The sequence below is a fragment of the Macaca mulatta genome, chromosome 14, assembly GCF_049350105.2.
Source record: "Macaca mulatta isolate MMU2019108-1 chromosome 14, T2T-MMU8v2.0, whole genome shotgun sequence".
Lineage (NCBI taxonomy): Eukaryota > Metazoa > Chordata > Mammalia > Primates > Cercopithecidae > Macaca > Macaca mulatta.
Genome location: NC_133419.1, coordinates 32,825,725 through 32,842,710, shown reverse-complemented (window position 1 = coordinate 32,842,710; position 16,986 = coordinate 32,825,725). Strand labels below are relative to the sequence as shown.

The 16,986-nt window shown below is 51.2% G+C and overlaps 1 protein-coding gene across 1 annotated transcript in view; it reads right to left on the bottom strand.

Annotated features, from left to right (window-relative positions):
* Nucleotides 1–16,966, bottom strand: part of WT1 (WT1 transcription factor) — a 48,220-nt gene extending 31,254 nt beyond the window's left edge. Inside the window, 3 exon segments of the mRNA NM_001435935.1 lie at nucleotides 9,396–9,498; nucleotides 9,935–10,057; nucleotides 16,128–16,966. Of these exon segments, the coding sequence (NP_001422864.1) occupies nucleotides 9,396–9,498; nucleotides 9,935–10,057; nucleotides 16,128–16,791 (890 nt within the window). The 5' untranslated portion in view covers nucleotides 16,792–16,966.
* Nucleotides 16,967–16,986: the final 20 nt, after the last annotated feature.

Sequence of the window (16,986 nt, the reverse complement as noted above, 5' to 3'; positions counted from 1 at the left end):
ATTGCAGATCTCAGACCATCTCTGCCTGGTCATGACATTCTTTTAAGCTGCTTCACCGGGCAGAGGCAACACCAAATTTTAATTCAGAAAGGCTTTTTTCAGGCCAAGCATAACTGGGAACTTGAGGAGGGGAGAGGGAAATTACAGTAACTCAGAATAAATGAATTTTGTGCTCTCTTTCCGCATAGCTTGATAAATCGTGGCAGAGTTCATCTGACTTTCATATAACAACTCTGAAAATTATTTGGAACTCCTTAGTGGTGGGTACACAGGATAAGGAGGAAATCAGATTCCAGGAGCGCATTTTGCATATGAAAAGTGAAGTGACTTCAAACTCAAAGTATGTGCCCTTTCATTAGTCAGTGTATATCTGGACGCCGTCACTCATCCCCGTGTCTGACTGGCTATTATGCTACTACAATATCCTACATATCAATGAAAAAAAATGATGAGTTTCTCCTGCAGCTTCCCCGTTTGTAGCAGCAGCCCGTGCTGGTCTGTGCCACAACGTTTTGCAATTCCACAAATTCTTGCTGTAAGGCTGGAGTAATTAATTCCTGAAGGACCCCAACTTTTATTAGAAGTGCCAGCCTGCTGCATTTACCACAGGAGAGTTTCTTGAACTTTCTTTGGGCTGACAGTTCATTAATAAGCGACCTCCTCCACAATCTCTCTACTGGTTTTTGTTCTCCTGCGCCTTTTCATCAAGCAATCCATTTATTAATCTTACCATTAATCTCAGCCAACAGGCATTGTATTCCCCAGGCAGCTCTATATTTTTGTCACTAATTTTTAAAAAATTGTTCACCAACTAAAATCACTCAGCCCCAGCTGACAATTTTCCTAGGCCCTTTGGGGATATGGGATCTTTCTGAAATAATTTCATTCTTTCATATGACTCAGAAAATCATAATTTTCAAGAGAGCTGGGAAAGAAAGATGAGTGACAGACATTGATGCAGAAGGGTGAATGAATCCCAAATATCTAACTTTACAAGTTGGAAATTTTCTCACAGACTTAAAGAATAGTCTGGTTGATTCCTAAGGTCTCTATAACAAGTACCCCAAAGAGAAAATAAACATTTTTTTTTTCGTTAGACAGAGTCTCACTCTGTCACCCAGGCTAGAGTGCAGTGGCACTATCTCAGTTCACTGCAACCTCAGTCTCCCATGTGCAAGCAATTCTCCTGCCTCAGCCTCCCAAGTAACTGGGATTACAGACATGCGCCATCACACCCAGCTAATTTTGTATTTTCAGTAGAGTCGGGGTTTCACCATGTTGGTCAGGTTAGGTCTCAAACTCCTAACCTCAGGTGATCCACTCGCCTCAGCCTCCCAAAGTGCTAAGATTACAGGTGTGAGCCACCGCGCCTGGCCAATATTTTTAATGGCATTTTCTTGGCCCTCAGAAGGCAAACCTTCTCAAATACAGGGTCTATGTCTTACACATATGACTTTTTCTAGTGTGTGCTTAACAAATACTGTGTATGGTACTGTCTAATATGGTAGCCACTGGCCACATGTGACTCATTCCACATATTAAAATGGTAATATTTTTTGCTATATTGAGTCAAATATGCTATTTGAAAAATTAATTTCACAGTTTCTTATTTTTTGAATGTGGTTACTAGCAAATTTCAAATTACATGTATGGCTTATGTTATGTTTCTACTGGACAGTGATGTTCTATAAGTTTTGGAACACTGAATAAATCAGTTCAGCTCCCTGACCCTCAGTTTTCTCATCTGTCCAATGGGAATATTAATCTCCATCAGTCTAACTGTACAGGAATGTTGTGAAGTCCATAGAAGGTAATGCCCTCAATGGCCCTTTGAAGATGACACAGATAATATACTTTAATTACTTTAATTTGTTCTAACCTACCAAATTTTGCACAGCACTTTCACACATTCTCAATACTGCTCACAACTTTGTGAGGTAGATGTAATTATGAGTCCCCATTTATTAGATGAGGATTGAGGCACAGATAGATGCCCAGTGCTGGCATGCCTGGTGCCCCCACCCTCACTCTGCCCTGCCCCTATGAAGGCATGCTGAGCCTCATCCTCTCATTATCATTTATATAATAATAATAATACAGACAAGAGTCTGGAGATGAAAGAGAATATACTCAAGGGAACATCGTCACCTACTCAGTCTCCAGAAAATGATGATACTGCAACATGCCCCATGCGTCCTCTTCAGCTCACTAAGGACAGTGTGCCAAGATCCCAGTAGAAGCCCCCTTTGCGATTCTAGCTGTCCTGATAGCTTAGCCTACAAACTCTCAGAAGAGGAGAGAAGGTGGGGAGGGTGTATGGGAGAGAAGGACTTTCAGAAAATCCCCAAGCTACTAATAGGTTTCCTGAGGCCAGAGATAGGATCAGAGCACAGTTTTAACCACATCCTGCCTTTTGCTGGCTAGGGCTCCTCAGCTGCTCAGTCAGTGGGCCTGGCTGGCACAGCCTTTCAAATGGAAGTCAATGACAGCAATGACAATAACGGCTGCTGAGGAGAGGACTAAAATGTGAACTGGAGCTAAAAATACCGGGCCCAAGCATGCTCAGGCTCTGATCTCTTTGGGCAATCGCTCAACACCCAGCTCTCATCATGGAAGCCCATAGAAAGACGCAGCTTCATTCAAGGAATATACAGCCTCTGGCAAATGAAGCATCTAATTACTCAATAACCACTGTAGGTGCCGACCACCTCATTCCCAGAGGAGATCAGATAAGCAGGTGGTTTGGCTTACAGCGACCATTGTGGTCACGTAGGCATTTCAGCTCCAACCGTCTAACTCTGCCTGTTCGGAAGTGAACTTTCAAATTGCAGGCTGCTAAAATGTATTCCAAAAGTCATGGTGTCCTTTATATTTTTTAAGTAGATCTTTAAAAAAAAAAAAAAGTCACTTGTTTCCTATGTAAGAATGTTTGAAGCTGGAGGCAAGGGAAAGAGGAAAGAAACTTCTATAACTGGGATTAATGCAAGTTGGAGTAAAATAAAAGGAAGTCAGTCCTAGCAAAAAGGGGGAGCTTAAAAGGAAATCAGTAGTAGATCATATAGAGTTTGTTTTGGCCTGAACTGCAGTATTACTAAGTTCTCGACCTCTGCACAAAAAGAAAGGAAGAAAAAAAGCCTCAGCTATTATCTAGACGAGAACTCCTCCACTCTTCAAATGCGTGTGTGATTCAAGCACATTTTCATCTTTAAGTCTGTTTATTATATTCAGCAGAATAATTCGTGTCATCAAGGGAATAGAACCATCTAACCTGGCTAAGATTAGGGTCACCTCTGCCACGCAGTTGCTGGCTGGCCAGGTAACATCTTGGAAGAAGTAAAGAGCTGCCCCCACTGGATAAAAAATAAAAAGGCTCAAAGTGGAGATAACTGGCATCTGTCATTAGAATTCATGTTTCCAGCTTTTTTGGTAATAGCTGTGCCCCACACCAACAGAAAGTCCTCTGTGGGTGCACCTCTACCTAATAACCTAACGGAGGGTGCAGCCAGACTTCCACACACCCTTTTCCTGTGCTCCTCCCTTTGAGGTGCCTTGCAGCCTGCCTGCCTAGAAATTTCTGCCCAGCAGGCCATGATGAATAATTATTTCACAGTCACTCTCTTGGTATTGTAATTTCTCTCAAGCTCACCAGCTAACCAAAGAAAAACCCACTGGGGATTCCATTTCTATTAATAAACACTTGGTCAGCACAAAAGTTACAGGAATATTTGGAACTAGATTTTTCCTCCTCCCTGGAGACGAGTTTAATTCAAGCCTGTGGCTTTGATGACATTGCCCATCGCCCTGGAAGCCATTTCAGACCTTCCACCTTCTGCCTATCTATGCAGGAAACAAATATTGACTTTGTACTAAATGAAAAGACAGTGTACAATGTACATAGGTACACAAGTGAAAAGAGGCATTATTAATTACAATCTTATTTTCTTGGGCATGGGCTGTCATCTGATTTATGTCTATGTTGAAGGCCAACTCAAGTGGTGGATCGGCACTTCCCACTGAGTTGTGGAACCCAAGATTTCCCAGAAACTCTGTGGCTGCTAAGGAAGTTTCTCTCACATGAAAAATAATCTACTTGTAACAGTCTCCACTGTCAATGTCACCATTTGTGAATCAACAACATTCAGTTCAAAACAGACTAACAATGATTGCTTCCAGAGTCGGAGTGGTTTTACCTGCTAACAGGCAAAAGTACAGCAAAAGGAAATATTCTCATTTAAATTTGTAGCACAGTTGCTAAAGAAGAATATGTAAAACTAATAAAAGAGCAAAAGGAAAGGGAAAGGGCTAGAATGCCTAAAAGAAACAATCAGTGTTCATGGGAATATTTTGCAAACACAGTGCACAGAATTTTTCAAAGCAGCCATGAGGATCATATGTGAAGTCGGCATAGTCAAGGACTGGGAGCTCCAAGGAAGTCAGCAAACAGATGAGGCAAAGGGACTTTGGGAAGGAAAGAGAGCAGAAAAGGCCCAGTTAGCTGCCTTTTAAGGTAGAAATTAGGGGGGAAATTGTGCCTAGTAGGGGTGGACCCCACTACTCCCTACACTGACAGAAGAACTTTTCCCTGGGACCTTCCCTCTGGGCAAGCCCAAACCAGGGTGGTCCTGGAAGCAGTCATTCTTCCTGGGTCTGGATGGACAGGGAGAAAGGTCTCTGCCCTGTGATTGTTTAGGTGCCTAGGCTGAACTTCACCCCAACAGCTCATACCCAGTGGTAAAGACAAAACTGGAGGAGTCTGGAGTTTGAAAGACAGCTGCTCTGTGAGTTAGAACTTCAGGAGAATGCTCAAGTCTGCTTCTGATAATGGCCTTGAGGGAAAACGTTGTCCCAAACCAAGAACTTTCTATTGAAAGCTACAGGTAAAACTAATGGATAACTGGACTTCTTTCACAACTGTGGGAAATAGAAGACCATCCTCTAGTGAGACTGAGGACAGATGCCACCTTCAGAAAGAGAATGGCACTTATCCACCTAGAGAAAAAGCAAGTGCAGAGGGTAGAAGGATGGATTCTGGAGCTGTATTGCCTGAATTTGAACACCACTTCCATCCCTTAACTGTGTCACATTGGGGAAATTTACTTCTCAGGGCCTGAGTTTCTTCCTCTGTAAAATGGGAGTGATAACCTGTTGTGTCCCTCAGAGTCACTAGGTGGATTAAATACGTCAATACTTGCAAAGTGCTTACAGTGGTATCTGATACATGGTAAGTCCACATAAGCATGTGCTCTTACGATTTGTGAGCAAAACGGATACATTGGCCAGGTGCAGTGGCTCTTTACGCCTGTAATTCCAGCACTTTGGGAGGCCAAGGCGGGCGGATCACAAGGTCAGGAGTTTGAGACCATCCTGGGTTAACACGGTGAAACCCCCCTCTCTACTAAAAATACAAAAAATTAGCCAGGCATGGTGGCACATGCCTGTAGTCCCAGCTACTTGGAAGGCTGAGGCAGGAGAATCCCTTGAACCCTGGAAGAAGAGGTTGCAGTGAGCCAAGATTGCGCCACTGCACTCCAGCCTTGCAACAGAGTGAAACGCCGTCTCAAACCAAAAAAAAAAAAACAAGTGATACATTGACTATACAAGGGGAGTAATCAGATAGGGAATCCTGCATAGTCCAGTGTCACTCAGTGATTCAGAGCACAGCTGGGCTGTGAAGTCAGAGAGACTGAGGATCAAATCCTGATTCTGATTCTCACTTGGCGTGTGACCTTGAGCAAGTTACTTTGAGACTCCGAACTTATTTCCTCATCAGTAAACTAGAAATTATAGTACCTGCCTCAAAGAGTAGTCAAAAGGGTTCAGTGGGTAAACTAAGTGAACCATTTAACATCATGCACAGCAACATATAGTCAGCATGCAATAAATTCCAGTTATTACATTACAAGGACTCATGCTTTCATCCAACAATGATCACTGGGTTCCATAAGGGCAGACACCTGGTTTCAGAAACCCTAGTGACCTTTACACAAAACTCCACCCACCTTCTGTATGAGAGGAGAGGGTAAGGAGGATGGAGAAAACCACCTCCTGCCACTTCCCATAAGTTGTTGATTGGGTACATTTTCTATTCACTGTTGTTCATAGCCATAACAAATATAGATGCAGCTGCAACTCCTCAGGTCTGTCACCCGAGAGAAAGGAGGGAATTGTGCAGGCCACAAGGAAAGAACTGGGATTTTGCGAACATCCTCAAAGCGCACTCCACACTGTATTCTGCTTATTGAATGTCAGATCTGTACCATCACCTTTCTTTTAGGCTGGCAAGGGAAAGTATACCCAAAGACTGGGGATAAGCCCAGCACAGCGGCTCACAGCTGTAATCCCAGCACTTTTCGAGGCAAAGGTGGGCGTATCACCTGAGATCAGGAGTTAGAGACCAGCCTGGCCAACATGGTGAAATCCTATCTCTACTAAAAATACAAAAATTAGCTGGGCGTGGTGGCAGGCACCTGTAATCCCAGCTACTTGGGAGGCTGAGGCATGAGAATCACTTGAACCCGGGAGATGGAGTTGCAGTGAGCCAAGATTGTGCCGCCGCACTCCAGCCTGGGCGACAGAGTGAGACGCTGTCTCCAAAAGAAAAAATGAAAAAAAGAAAAAAAAAGAAAAAAAACAAAGACTGGGGAGGGAAAAAGTTTGGTGAGGGAGGGAGAGAAAAAAGCTGGGCAGTCAGCCTCAGGGAGTCAAACGCAGCAAGGCAAACAAAATATAAGCAAGCTTTCCCCAGAAAGTCCCAAACTTTAGGCAGAAAAATGAATGAAACCAGGGACCAGTAGAAGCACCACTGAGTATCTAAAATCCAAAAGTTAGGGTGTTAGGCAATTAAAATTTAGTCCTATTTTTTATGCTTTTTCAAACACTGCATTCACAAAAGCATTTAAATACCCTTTCAAATTTGTTTAGGAGTAGGAAAAAGGGAAGCCATATTAACTGCAGTAATGTTAGTGCACAGATCCAGTTTTAAAACATCCCTACACCTGCCCATTCACCTTTAGACTGCAAGGGAGGCACATGATCTTTGAAAACTGATTGGAAATGTTAATTTAGAATGAATGGAGCTTTCAAGATCCAGACAGTACAAATTCCAAGGGAACAAACTCTTCCTACAGGGGTCACAAATTCTTCTTTGAGATGTTACTACTTGGGAAATGTTCTGTGAGAGGGAAAAATAGTATTTTTATTAGATTCGTGTAAAAATAACAGTACCAAAGAAAGTTCCTGAATTATAAAGAATGAAGCTAGAAATAAATACTTCTGAAAGGTGAATTTGACAAAGTGCTTAATACAGTGGCCAATCAGAAGCTGGATTAGAAAATGTGAAAATTTATGTGATGTTTCCTACTTCCCTAGCAACCACAAAATCAGACCTAAGTCAAAATCCACCATACGCACCCTGGAGAATTGTTATTAAACCAGTAGTAGTGATCGCTTTTTCCTGGACTCCTCTTTCTAGGCTGCCAGGTCCTCTAATGGACGCCTTCCTAGGGTTCCACAGGGTGAGTCTCGGCTTGGGAGAGGGGAGTAACCGATGTGTGTGTAGCTTGGAGTCACTGATGCACCGGACTGCAATGTCTTCCATTCCCCAACCCCCAAGAACACTTCCCATCTCGACAGTGCCCACTCCCGCATCAAGGTCTCCTCTCAGCCTAGTGTGACACATCAACTGAGTCCACAGGGAGCTAAGGAGGAAGGCGTGGACCAAGGTCATTACGTGGGAACCATCCCAACAGCCCGCCTGATGGCTACCAGAATAACAGCAATGACACCTTGGCAATGGGCGAGAACAGCTACTCTAGAAGAACTCAACGGCCCTGCTGCCAGTTTTGCTAGGGAAGGAGATTCACCTCAGAGAATAAGTGCAAATCCTGCCTCCATTCCAGAGACTTGACCCACCGAAGGGAGGCGCTGAGGTGGCAGGCTTGGGGCAGTATGCCGCGCCTGTGGTGCAGAACAGGAATGATTTCTAGCTAGGGAGGCAGAAAAAGAAGGATGGAAAGGTGCGACCATTTCGTGTCCTTGCCCACCGCCTGCCTCCCCCCGCCCAAAAAAAAAAAAAGTGTGATGAGGAATCCAAGATTCGAACAGATAAACCGGATACTCTGGGGAGAAAAAGAAAAAAAAAGTTTCCCCAGTCCGCGCGCCTCAGGCGTTAGAAACAGAAGGGGCACGTCCCTGCTCTCTCTAGAAACTCCCAGGAAGGAGAACCCTAGATGCGAGAGCCAGGCCAGCCCCGGGCTCACTCTCCTAAGGGCAGCAAGGGCCTGGGGCTGCGCCTCGCTCCGGATCCAGGACTCCCGCCCCTCCTCCACCTGCGGGACTGGATAGTCCCCCAGGCGCAGCCACTCCCCCACCCAATCTCCCAGGGCAGGCGCTTTTCCTTCCTTCATGACCTCACTACCTCCTTCCCTTGACGTCAGCCCCGGGTCCCCGCGCGGAGGGGCGGGAGGATGGGGATGGGTTTGCGGGCAGCCGGTGTCAGGATCCCCGAGCACCCGGGAGGAGGGGGCTATGAGGTCATGCGCGCCCAATCCCGGGCCGCACAGGCCGCGCGCCGCGGCTCCACGGCCCCCGCCCCACCTTCCAGCCCCGTGCGGGCTGGTGTGCGCCGCAGTTACTAGGCAACCCTATCGCAAACGCGGGCGGCCGGCCAAGTTCACCCAAAGTTGAAGAAGAAATTTGGGGGAGAGAAGGTGGAGCAAGAGGCGAGAAGAGGAAGCACGGAGCGGGAAAAAGCTTGTAAGGGAATGAAGCTGGCCTTGGGCCTCCCGCGCACAGGAAGAAGGTCCCACGCAGGCCAGGGCAGCCTCCCCGCAGGGCCCTGTTGCAACCCGACCTCCGTCCCGCACCCAGGCCGGAGGCCCACCCCAGAGCGTAGCAGGGGTGCTGGGAACCACGCCCACAAATCGCTGCCGCGGGCCGAAACCCTGGAGGGTTGGGGTGGGGAGAAGACTGTGGCCAAGGCTGTGGCCGAGGGTACGCGCCTTCGCGGTAGTCTGGCCGGTGTAGTCTGGCCATTGGATGGGTTTGAGGTCTCAGAACCGAGTGGGAGTGAACTCCTTGTTTAATCTTTAGTCCCGATGAAGGTAAACTCCTCCCAGTAAAGACCTTCTAAAAATAATAATAACTTTTCAAGCGCCGCTCCCTCTTCAGCTCGAAACAGTAATTGCCCTCATTTGTGCACAAAATAAGAACTCAGAGACCAGGAAGATCAGCTTTAATTTCCTCTAAGTAGTAGAATGGAGTCGAGGCGTCCCGTGCCTCCAAGACCCTGCATGCCGCAGTCAGGGCTGCCCAGCTGGGGTATTCTAAAGTCTGCCGGCTCGTGCGTCCCCTTCGGAGTCCCAGGGACCCAGACGCAGAGCGCAGCGCCTTCCTACCTGCTGTAGGGTGTCCTCAGCAGCAAAGCCTGGCTGCCGGTGCAGCTGTCGGTGGGGGTGTGGCAGCCGTAGACCGGGGGCGGCACCGAGTACTGCTGCTCACCTGCAAAGAGAACCGAAGACAGCTGAGCGAGTGCGCCCCAAGGGCTCGGGGTGCGAGGCTGCGGGCAGGGGTTGGGGGAGACGCGAGATCCTGAGCCTGGGGCACTGGGGCCTGGATGAGCGGCGTGCAGAGCGAGGCGTCCAGAATTCGAGAAGCTAAGCCTCTCACTTTACATTCCCCTAGCAGTCGCTGCGCGGTGCGCCCAAAAGGCCCTCCGGACATTCATAGACTTAGTTGGAGGGCGATGTCCCTAAGGTACTTAGGATGGAGGGATACCCAGTCTTGTCCTTTAAATACAGTGCCATTGGGGTAATGATTTCTAAGGTCCTTTTAGAGGTCTTCCTTTGCCTAATTTGCTGTGGGTTGGGAATTCCTAGGGGGAAAAGGGGATAGCATGGAAGAAGGGGAGGACTCCACTTGGTTCCCGCTCGCTTACCCAGCGAGCCCTGCTGGCCCATGGGATCCTCATGCTTGAAGGAGTGGTTGGGGAACTGCGCCGCGTGGTGTGAGGGTGTGTGACCGTAGCTGGGCGTCCCGTCGAAGGTGACCGTGCTGTAACCTGCGGGAGCGGCGGAGAGAAGCACAGTGTTAGCGGGGCTCTAGCAAGACAGGGACAGTGGGTCTGAACCAGCCACAGGCGGGGGATGTGTGCTGAACCCCGCATTCGGACCCCCAGCGGAGGAGAATCCAGCCCCACCAGCCTCCAGGACTTTCGGCGGGAAGACGGCCCAAGTCCCTGGATGTGACCTCAGGACAGGCTTCTCCATCCTTTTCTGACTAAAACCCCGACCTCGCTTTTTCCCAGTTTATTTATGCCTCAGTCTTTTTTTCTGGGCGGGGGATGGTGGTGTGTGTGCATGAGTGTGCGTGTGTTTCGAAAATGGAGGTGACGATGCCCTGGGCCCTGCTTATTTAAGCCTCGGTCTCTGCCGCTTCTGCAGCGAACCCCTGGCAAGTTAAATATAAAACTCGTTGCCTGATCGACAGAGAAAGTTGGTCAAGCCCAAAAAACAAACTCCGCAGCTCTCCCGCAGGAGCAGCGCGGGCAAGCGAAATGAATCTGCTGGGCTAACCCCGCGCTGACTCCGAGCTGTAAATCAGGGGCCCGCGCACCAACTTTCATGAATTACTCGGAGCCAGTTAAATGGCCTGGTCTTAAAAATGGGAAGACTAATTACCGAGTAATGTTATCTGTCTGGGACTACCCAACCTGACACCACGACACCCGAGGACCAAAGGAAAGCTGGTGAGGGGGAAAACAAGGGCCCCTTCCAGTTGGGCCTTCAGATGGCGACCCTGCGCTCTCCTTCCCCTCCCCCTATGGGACCCACCTTGCGCCCAGGGACCCTGACCACTGCTGTAGGAGCCAACTTCCTTGCTCTCCAGGCTGGACAACCAGTTTCCTTTAGAGTGTGCCTGACACTGTATCTCCGTTTCCCTCCATGGTAGTGCTTGGGTCCTTTGCCTCAGTTTCCCCCCCAGGGCAATCCTGGCATTTTTCCCCATCTCTCCTAAAGTGAGAAAAAGAGCGTGGAGCCTCAGTTGGAAAACATAGTCTTTTATAAGTTTTGTTATTAAATTGCTTTAAACATATGCCCCACAAGCTTCTGGAAAGCTGTTGCTGCCTCTGGGGAAAAGGATCCTTCCGCTAAAGATCCTCACTGGCCCTGGAACCCAAGGTGGGGTCCCATTCCTCTACAAGTTCGGGAGTCTGTGGCCTGAGGTCCAGGCACAATGGCAAAGGAGAGCTGCTCCTATGGGATCCTGGCAGGGCCACCCCACCAACCTCAGATCCTCCTGGCCCAGCGACTGCCCTGGGTCTCCAAACTTCACAAAATTCTCAGGAGTAAGTTGGGGCAGACAGCACCCATTCTCCCACTCTTGCGCGATTTTATCAAAGTGCCTCCAAAGACTTAAGCAGGACTCAGCCGAAGAGCAGGACCCAGGGCATCCTTACCTCCATTTTCGAAACACACACGCACACTCATGCACACACACCACCATCCCCCGCCCAGAAAAAAAAAAAAAAAAAAGCTTCTCCGGGGCAACAGAGGCATAAGCCTGGAGGGTGGTGTGGCAGAGTGCAAGGGAGGGAAGGAGGGGACAAATCCTAACTCCCTGGTAGTACAGGTCCAGGCTTAAGTCTCACACACCGCTCAGCACCACAAGTTGGGGATTTGAGAAGCCACCAGCTTTTATCATCTGCATGACCCCGAGGGCCTCCATTTCTCGCCTGCTAAGTGGGCAAAGATAACCCCCGCCCCGTTAGCTCTCGGGCGTTGGTGAGCACGTTTGGGCTTCCAGAGACTTCCTTTTGAAACCTGAGGCCTGGCCCTCTTTGAGGACTACAGATCAGCTTACAAACGAAATTTGGCTCCGGGCACCCACTATTGCCCGGAGGGAAGGCCGATTTTCTGAAAGGACACTAAAAAGAGAGAGAGAAGAAACAGAAGCTACTAAGAAGTTTTCTCTAGGCGAACCCTTCTCCATTCCTGAGCCGAGGAGTAGGCAGGGACCCGGGGCACTGCACAATCCTCAGAGCCCTGCTCCGCAACCGTCCGTGCCCGGCGAGGGCCGTGGGTCCCAAATTGCGGCACCCACTCTCGCGACGTCCGTCCGCACCCCAGAACTCGGGCCCAAGTATGCCCGTGGCCCCTAGGCCTCCTAGGCTCCCCTCCCAGACGGGATCTGCAGACCTCGGCGGGCAGAGACCGGCCTCGAACCCCCTCCTTCAGGTTCCCCCGGGAGGGGCAGTGGTGAAAGCGCCTGTGGAGTGGAGGGAGGTCTCTTTTAATTAGAAGCTTATCGGACGCGGGTTTGATTAGAGCGCGCTGTCCCTGGGCCCAGCGCTGGGCCTGGCGCGGAGAGTGCGGGGGCAGGGGCCGGGGGAGGTACAGCTGCTGGCTGGAAGGAGCAGCGTGTTCAAAGGCTCCTTGTACAGGCCTTCGGGGGAGAGAATCGAGTGGCCAAGGTAGCGCCTTTCCCACGGTTAGTCCCAGCCCGGGAGGGGAGCGCAACCTTGACCGCGAGCGAAGAGGTGAGACGCGCTCTGCGCCCTCCACTCCCGCCCGCGGCTGCAGAGAAGCCAGGAACCGCCTGGCCCAGCCGGGCCGGGAGAGCTGAGGGGTGAAATGGACGGCAGGCTCAGCCAGGAAGGTGCTCAGAAGGCTGAAAACGATGACTGCAGCTGCACCGTGATTGGGGAAAACCTGTCCCCCAACAAAATACCCTCTTCTATGTGACCGGAAGGGGGAGCCTTTGCCCTCCGGCTTCACAGCCCTCCGCACCTGACCCTACGGTGGCCTGAAGATCCCAGGCCTAATCATGCGTTAGGCGTCTGCGAGCTTGCGGGGCTGCGGGATCAGTAGACTAGCAAGCAATCTCTCTCTCTCTCTCTCTTTTTTTTTTTTTTTTTTTTTTTTTTGAGACGGAGTTTCGCTCTGTCGCCCGGGCTGCAGTGCAGTGGAGCGATCTCGGCTCACTTCAACCTCAGCCTCCCAGGTTCAAGCGATTCTCGTGCCTCAGGCTCCCGAGTAGCTGGGATTACGGGCGCCTGTCACCACGCCCGGCCAATATTTTTTTGTATTTTTAGTAGAGACAGGGTTTCGCCATGTTGGCCAGGCTGGTCTCAAACCCCTGACCTCAGGTGATCCAACCGCCTCCAGCCACTGCGTCCGGCCCAAGGAAGTTTTTTTTCCCTCCTCCTTAAGCCTTGCATCTAGTCTGGGGCTACTCAAGTCCTCGCCCCACATCTGCCCTCACAAACCCGTCAACCCCCACACAAGGACTAAGAGTTTGCTGCCCCTCCCTCGGGCCAGAAGAAATCCATCTCAACGGTGGGGCCAAGATCCCTGGAAAAGGAGTAGAAACACCCTAGAATGGTCTGGGTTCAAATACCACCTCTGCCACCTAATCTCATAGAACCTGTATTTCCTCATCCAAAAAAAGGGGCTTCTCCAGGATTAGCTGGTGAGTTTCTTGCAAAGGTTCTTGAGGCCGTTATATTCAGTACCCAGTGCCTGGCCAGTAGGCGATTGATATTTGCTAAATTAATGTTTACAAGATTAGGATGCCAGATATAATATTTAAGAAATTAAAATATGAACATGCTTGTGAAGTTTTGGGCGGTTGTGACTGGGCACCAGCAATTGCCCCTGCCTGTGCGCCATGGCTAGGCTGCCCTCGGGATCCAGAGACGGCCTTGATTCCTCTCCCCTGGGGTTTGGCCTTGGCGCTCTGATGGCCATTTCCACATTTTTGAGAGAGTTGATGCCCTTGCCTCTCACAGTCCAAGTCTTGGGCCAGGCCCTGCATCTCCTGGGGAAGCAGCAGGAACCCTGGAAATCAAAATAATTGTTGCCCACTCCAGGATAGCAGCCGGAGCACTCCTCACATCCAAGCTGCCCAGTGAGCCTCAAGGGCTGAGTAAGCTCGACCCATCTGTTTTCATTGCAAGACAAAACTTAAACCTGGAGATAGTGCTTCCAGGCTGTATGACTTGAATCTGGGGCCCTCTCTCCATTGGGCTTTTTCTCCAGGGTGGAGAAGGAGGATACATTCACCTGCTAGTCCTGGTCCCCTTTTAACTTTTTCTCTGTGACAGCCAGGCCTGTGTATTACAGAGGAATCCAGATATTTTCCAGAAATATAATGCCTGCTAACTGCAAAACCCACAGTCCCGCCCCCCACGATGTGTGATAAGATCCCAGGCACCAGACCTGCCCTGAAGAGGGCTGGACAAGGGACCCAAACTGAAGCGACAGAGTCCAGGTTTCAAAAATCCCCTAGAAGCACTAAAAAGATAAGGGCATAGTAGTATTTTGTACCCCAGGGGCATGGATTCGATGGTTTCTCAACCACCTCCAAACAGCACACATGCAGACAGAGATTCATGGCTTCTCAGTCACAGATGTTTAGATGGGTTGCCGAGTTCCATATTTAAAGCCCCAAGAGGGTGGTGGGTCGCGCTTCTGCATCTGTGGAGTATAACTTCAAGCCGGACCTAATCTCCAGGTTGCCCATCTCAGCTGTCGTCTTATAGACGGGGATACTGAGACCTAGAAACTCCCCAAAAGTAACACCAGCCTGCTAAACAAAGGTGGCGCGATCTGATCAAAGAACACAAGCCTCAGCGACAGTAAGTTGCCCCAACGCCCCTTGAGTACAAAACACTAATTTCACCAACTAAGGGCATAGAGTGGAGGCAACCCTTGGGTCTGCTTGCGGTTCCTTCGCAGGACACTGATCCCAGATTCTCCGGAAGAAAAGGCCGGTTTCGATTTCTCCAAGGCTTCTGGTGGGCCCGTGCTCCTGGTTAGGCTAAGGTAGGAGCAGCCTGAAGACGCGCGTTTAGAAGGCGCGGGTGAAGGCGGGCAACAAGGGCAGAGCCCTTCTTGAACCGAGCCTTGGGCGAAGGTACCTCCTGCAAAAGATACACTCTGCTTCCCACGCATTCCAAAAACATCCCAGTCCCGAGGCCCTCGAGTAATTTTGCTCCAGGAAAAGCATCCGCCACTGTATTAGTAAAGCGTTTACTAAATTACCGAATCAAACCGAACTGGCTTAGGTTCTCAATAGCGCGGAAATCCACTGAAAATAAGAGAGAGGGCAAACTACAGTGGCTCCGCAGGATCGGGTCCGCGCAGCCCAGGCTAAAGAGAGATGGGCGGGCGCCGGCACAGGATGAGAAACCAACCTGATACTTATCGTGTGCAGAGTTCCCTCCTTGTATCCTGACTAAGCACAGCGAATGATCCTGTCTTTGTTCTAACCCCAGGTCTTGAAGAAATATTGTCCCAGCTGAGCCTCGCGTTTACAAGATTAAGAGGCGCCCCAGATGGGCTGAAAGAAAGGCCAAAGCTCGTGTCTCCTTCTCCTGCCTGTGGTAGAACCTGGTCCTGCATAGCTTGGAATCGGACAAGTCAAGTTTCTTTCACCCCCAGAACCTGTGTGGCCGCCGCCTAAGCAAAGCCCAGAAAAGATCCACTTCTGTATTACCACACGCGTGAGTTATCCGCGGACACGACGCGGTTCCAGAAAGCCATTTAGTTACTGGCGGTGCATTTGCTCATTCTAGCTCTCCACGATACTTAATATGAACCTAGTGTGTGCCAACACCGTATTACAAGGGCTGGAGGTGCTCCTGGACATTTTAGCGCGGCGGAGGCAGCACAGCACAGGCGCTCACTCCGCCCTGGTCCCACTCCGAATCCAGAGTCCGGACGTCTGAAAAGCCCAATGCTTGGTGACAATTTGGTGTTGCCTTAATCAACAAAACCTCTTCCCGAAGCAGAGCCAGACACTGCGCTGGTTTCCTGGTCCCACTCCCGTGGGGACTACCAGTCCCGGAATCTCTCGGACTCTCAGGGGCCCCAGACGACCTCCCGGCTCATGCGAACAATCAGGCTCCCAGCTCTGCCTGGCTTTGGAGGATGTCGAGGGCCCGTGCCTGCGTTCACTCCGACTCCCCGGCCTCCTCCCCAGCCACCGCTTCCGCTACCCTCACGGCCCTTGGGAAGCAGCTGGGTAAGAGCTGCGGTCAAAAGGGGTAGGAGGAGGGGGATGTCCTAGAGCGGCGAGCACCTGGCGCCACTGCCCCGCGCGTAGGGGGCGCTCCCCGGCCTACTTACCCTGATTGCGAATAGCGGGCTGGCTCTCCAGGCAACTGGGCAGGTAGGGCGCGTTAGGAAACATCCTGGCCTGGCCGGTTGACGCCTGGCTGGGCGGAGGAGGACCGAAGGGCCCGTAACGACAGGCTCCGGCTGTGCCAGTGAACTGGCCGGAAAAGTGGACAGTGAAGGCGCTCAGGCACTGCTCCTCGTGCGGCTCCGCGCCGCCCCAGCTCGGCTCCTGTTTTATGAAGGAGTGAGGCGGCGGCGGCGGCGGCGGCGGCGGCGGAGCCGGCGGCGGCGCGGGGCCGCCCAACGACCCGTAAGCCGAAGCGCCGGGGGGCGCAAAGTCCAGCACTGGCGCCCACTGCGCGGCGCCGCTCACAGGCAGGGCGCAGCCGCCACCGCCACCCAGCGAGGGGACGGCCGGCAGCAGCGCGTTCAGGTCCCGCACGTCGGAGCCCATTTGGTGCGGCTCAGACCCGGACGCCCGGCGGCTCCTCCGGCCCTGGAGACGTTCACCGCTGGCCTCGGCCGCGCCTAACTTGGCCCAGATGCCGCCCTGGTCCCGGACTCCCTGCTGCTCTGGCTGCGGTAGGCACCCAGGCCCGGAGCGGAGCGTGTGCTGAGACGCCGGCTCCGGGGCACACGTGGAAGCCGACTCCTGCAGCAAGAGGAAGTCCAGGATCGCGGCGAGGAGACGGCGGGGCCCGGGTGCCTGGGCTGCCGTCCCGGCTCTGGGTGGGTGGGTGAATGAGTAGGTGGGAGGGAGGGCGGGAAGGGGGGGAGCGGACAGGCGGTAGGGTTGCGGAGAGCCCCCGGGTGTGGGCGCTGCCTTTAACTCCTTACCCCAGCTGCCTGGCTGCCCTCAGCTTCCCAA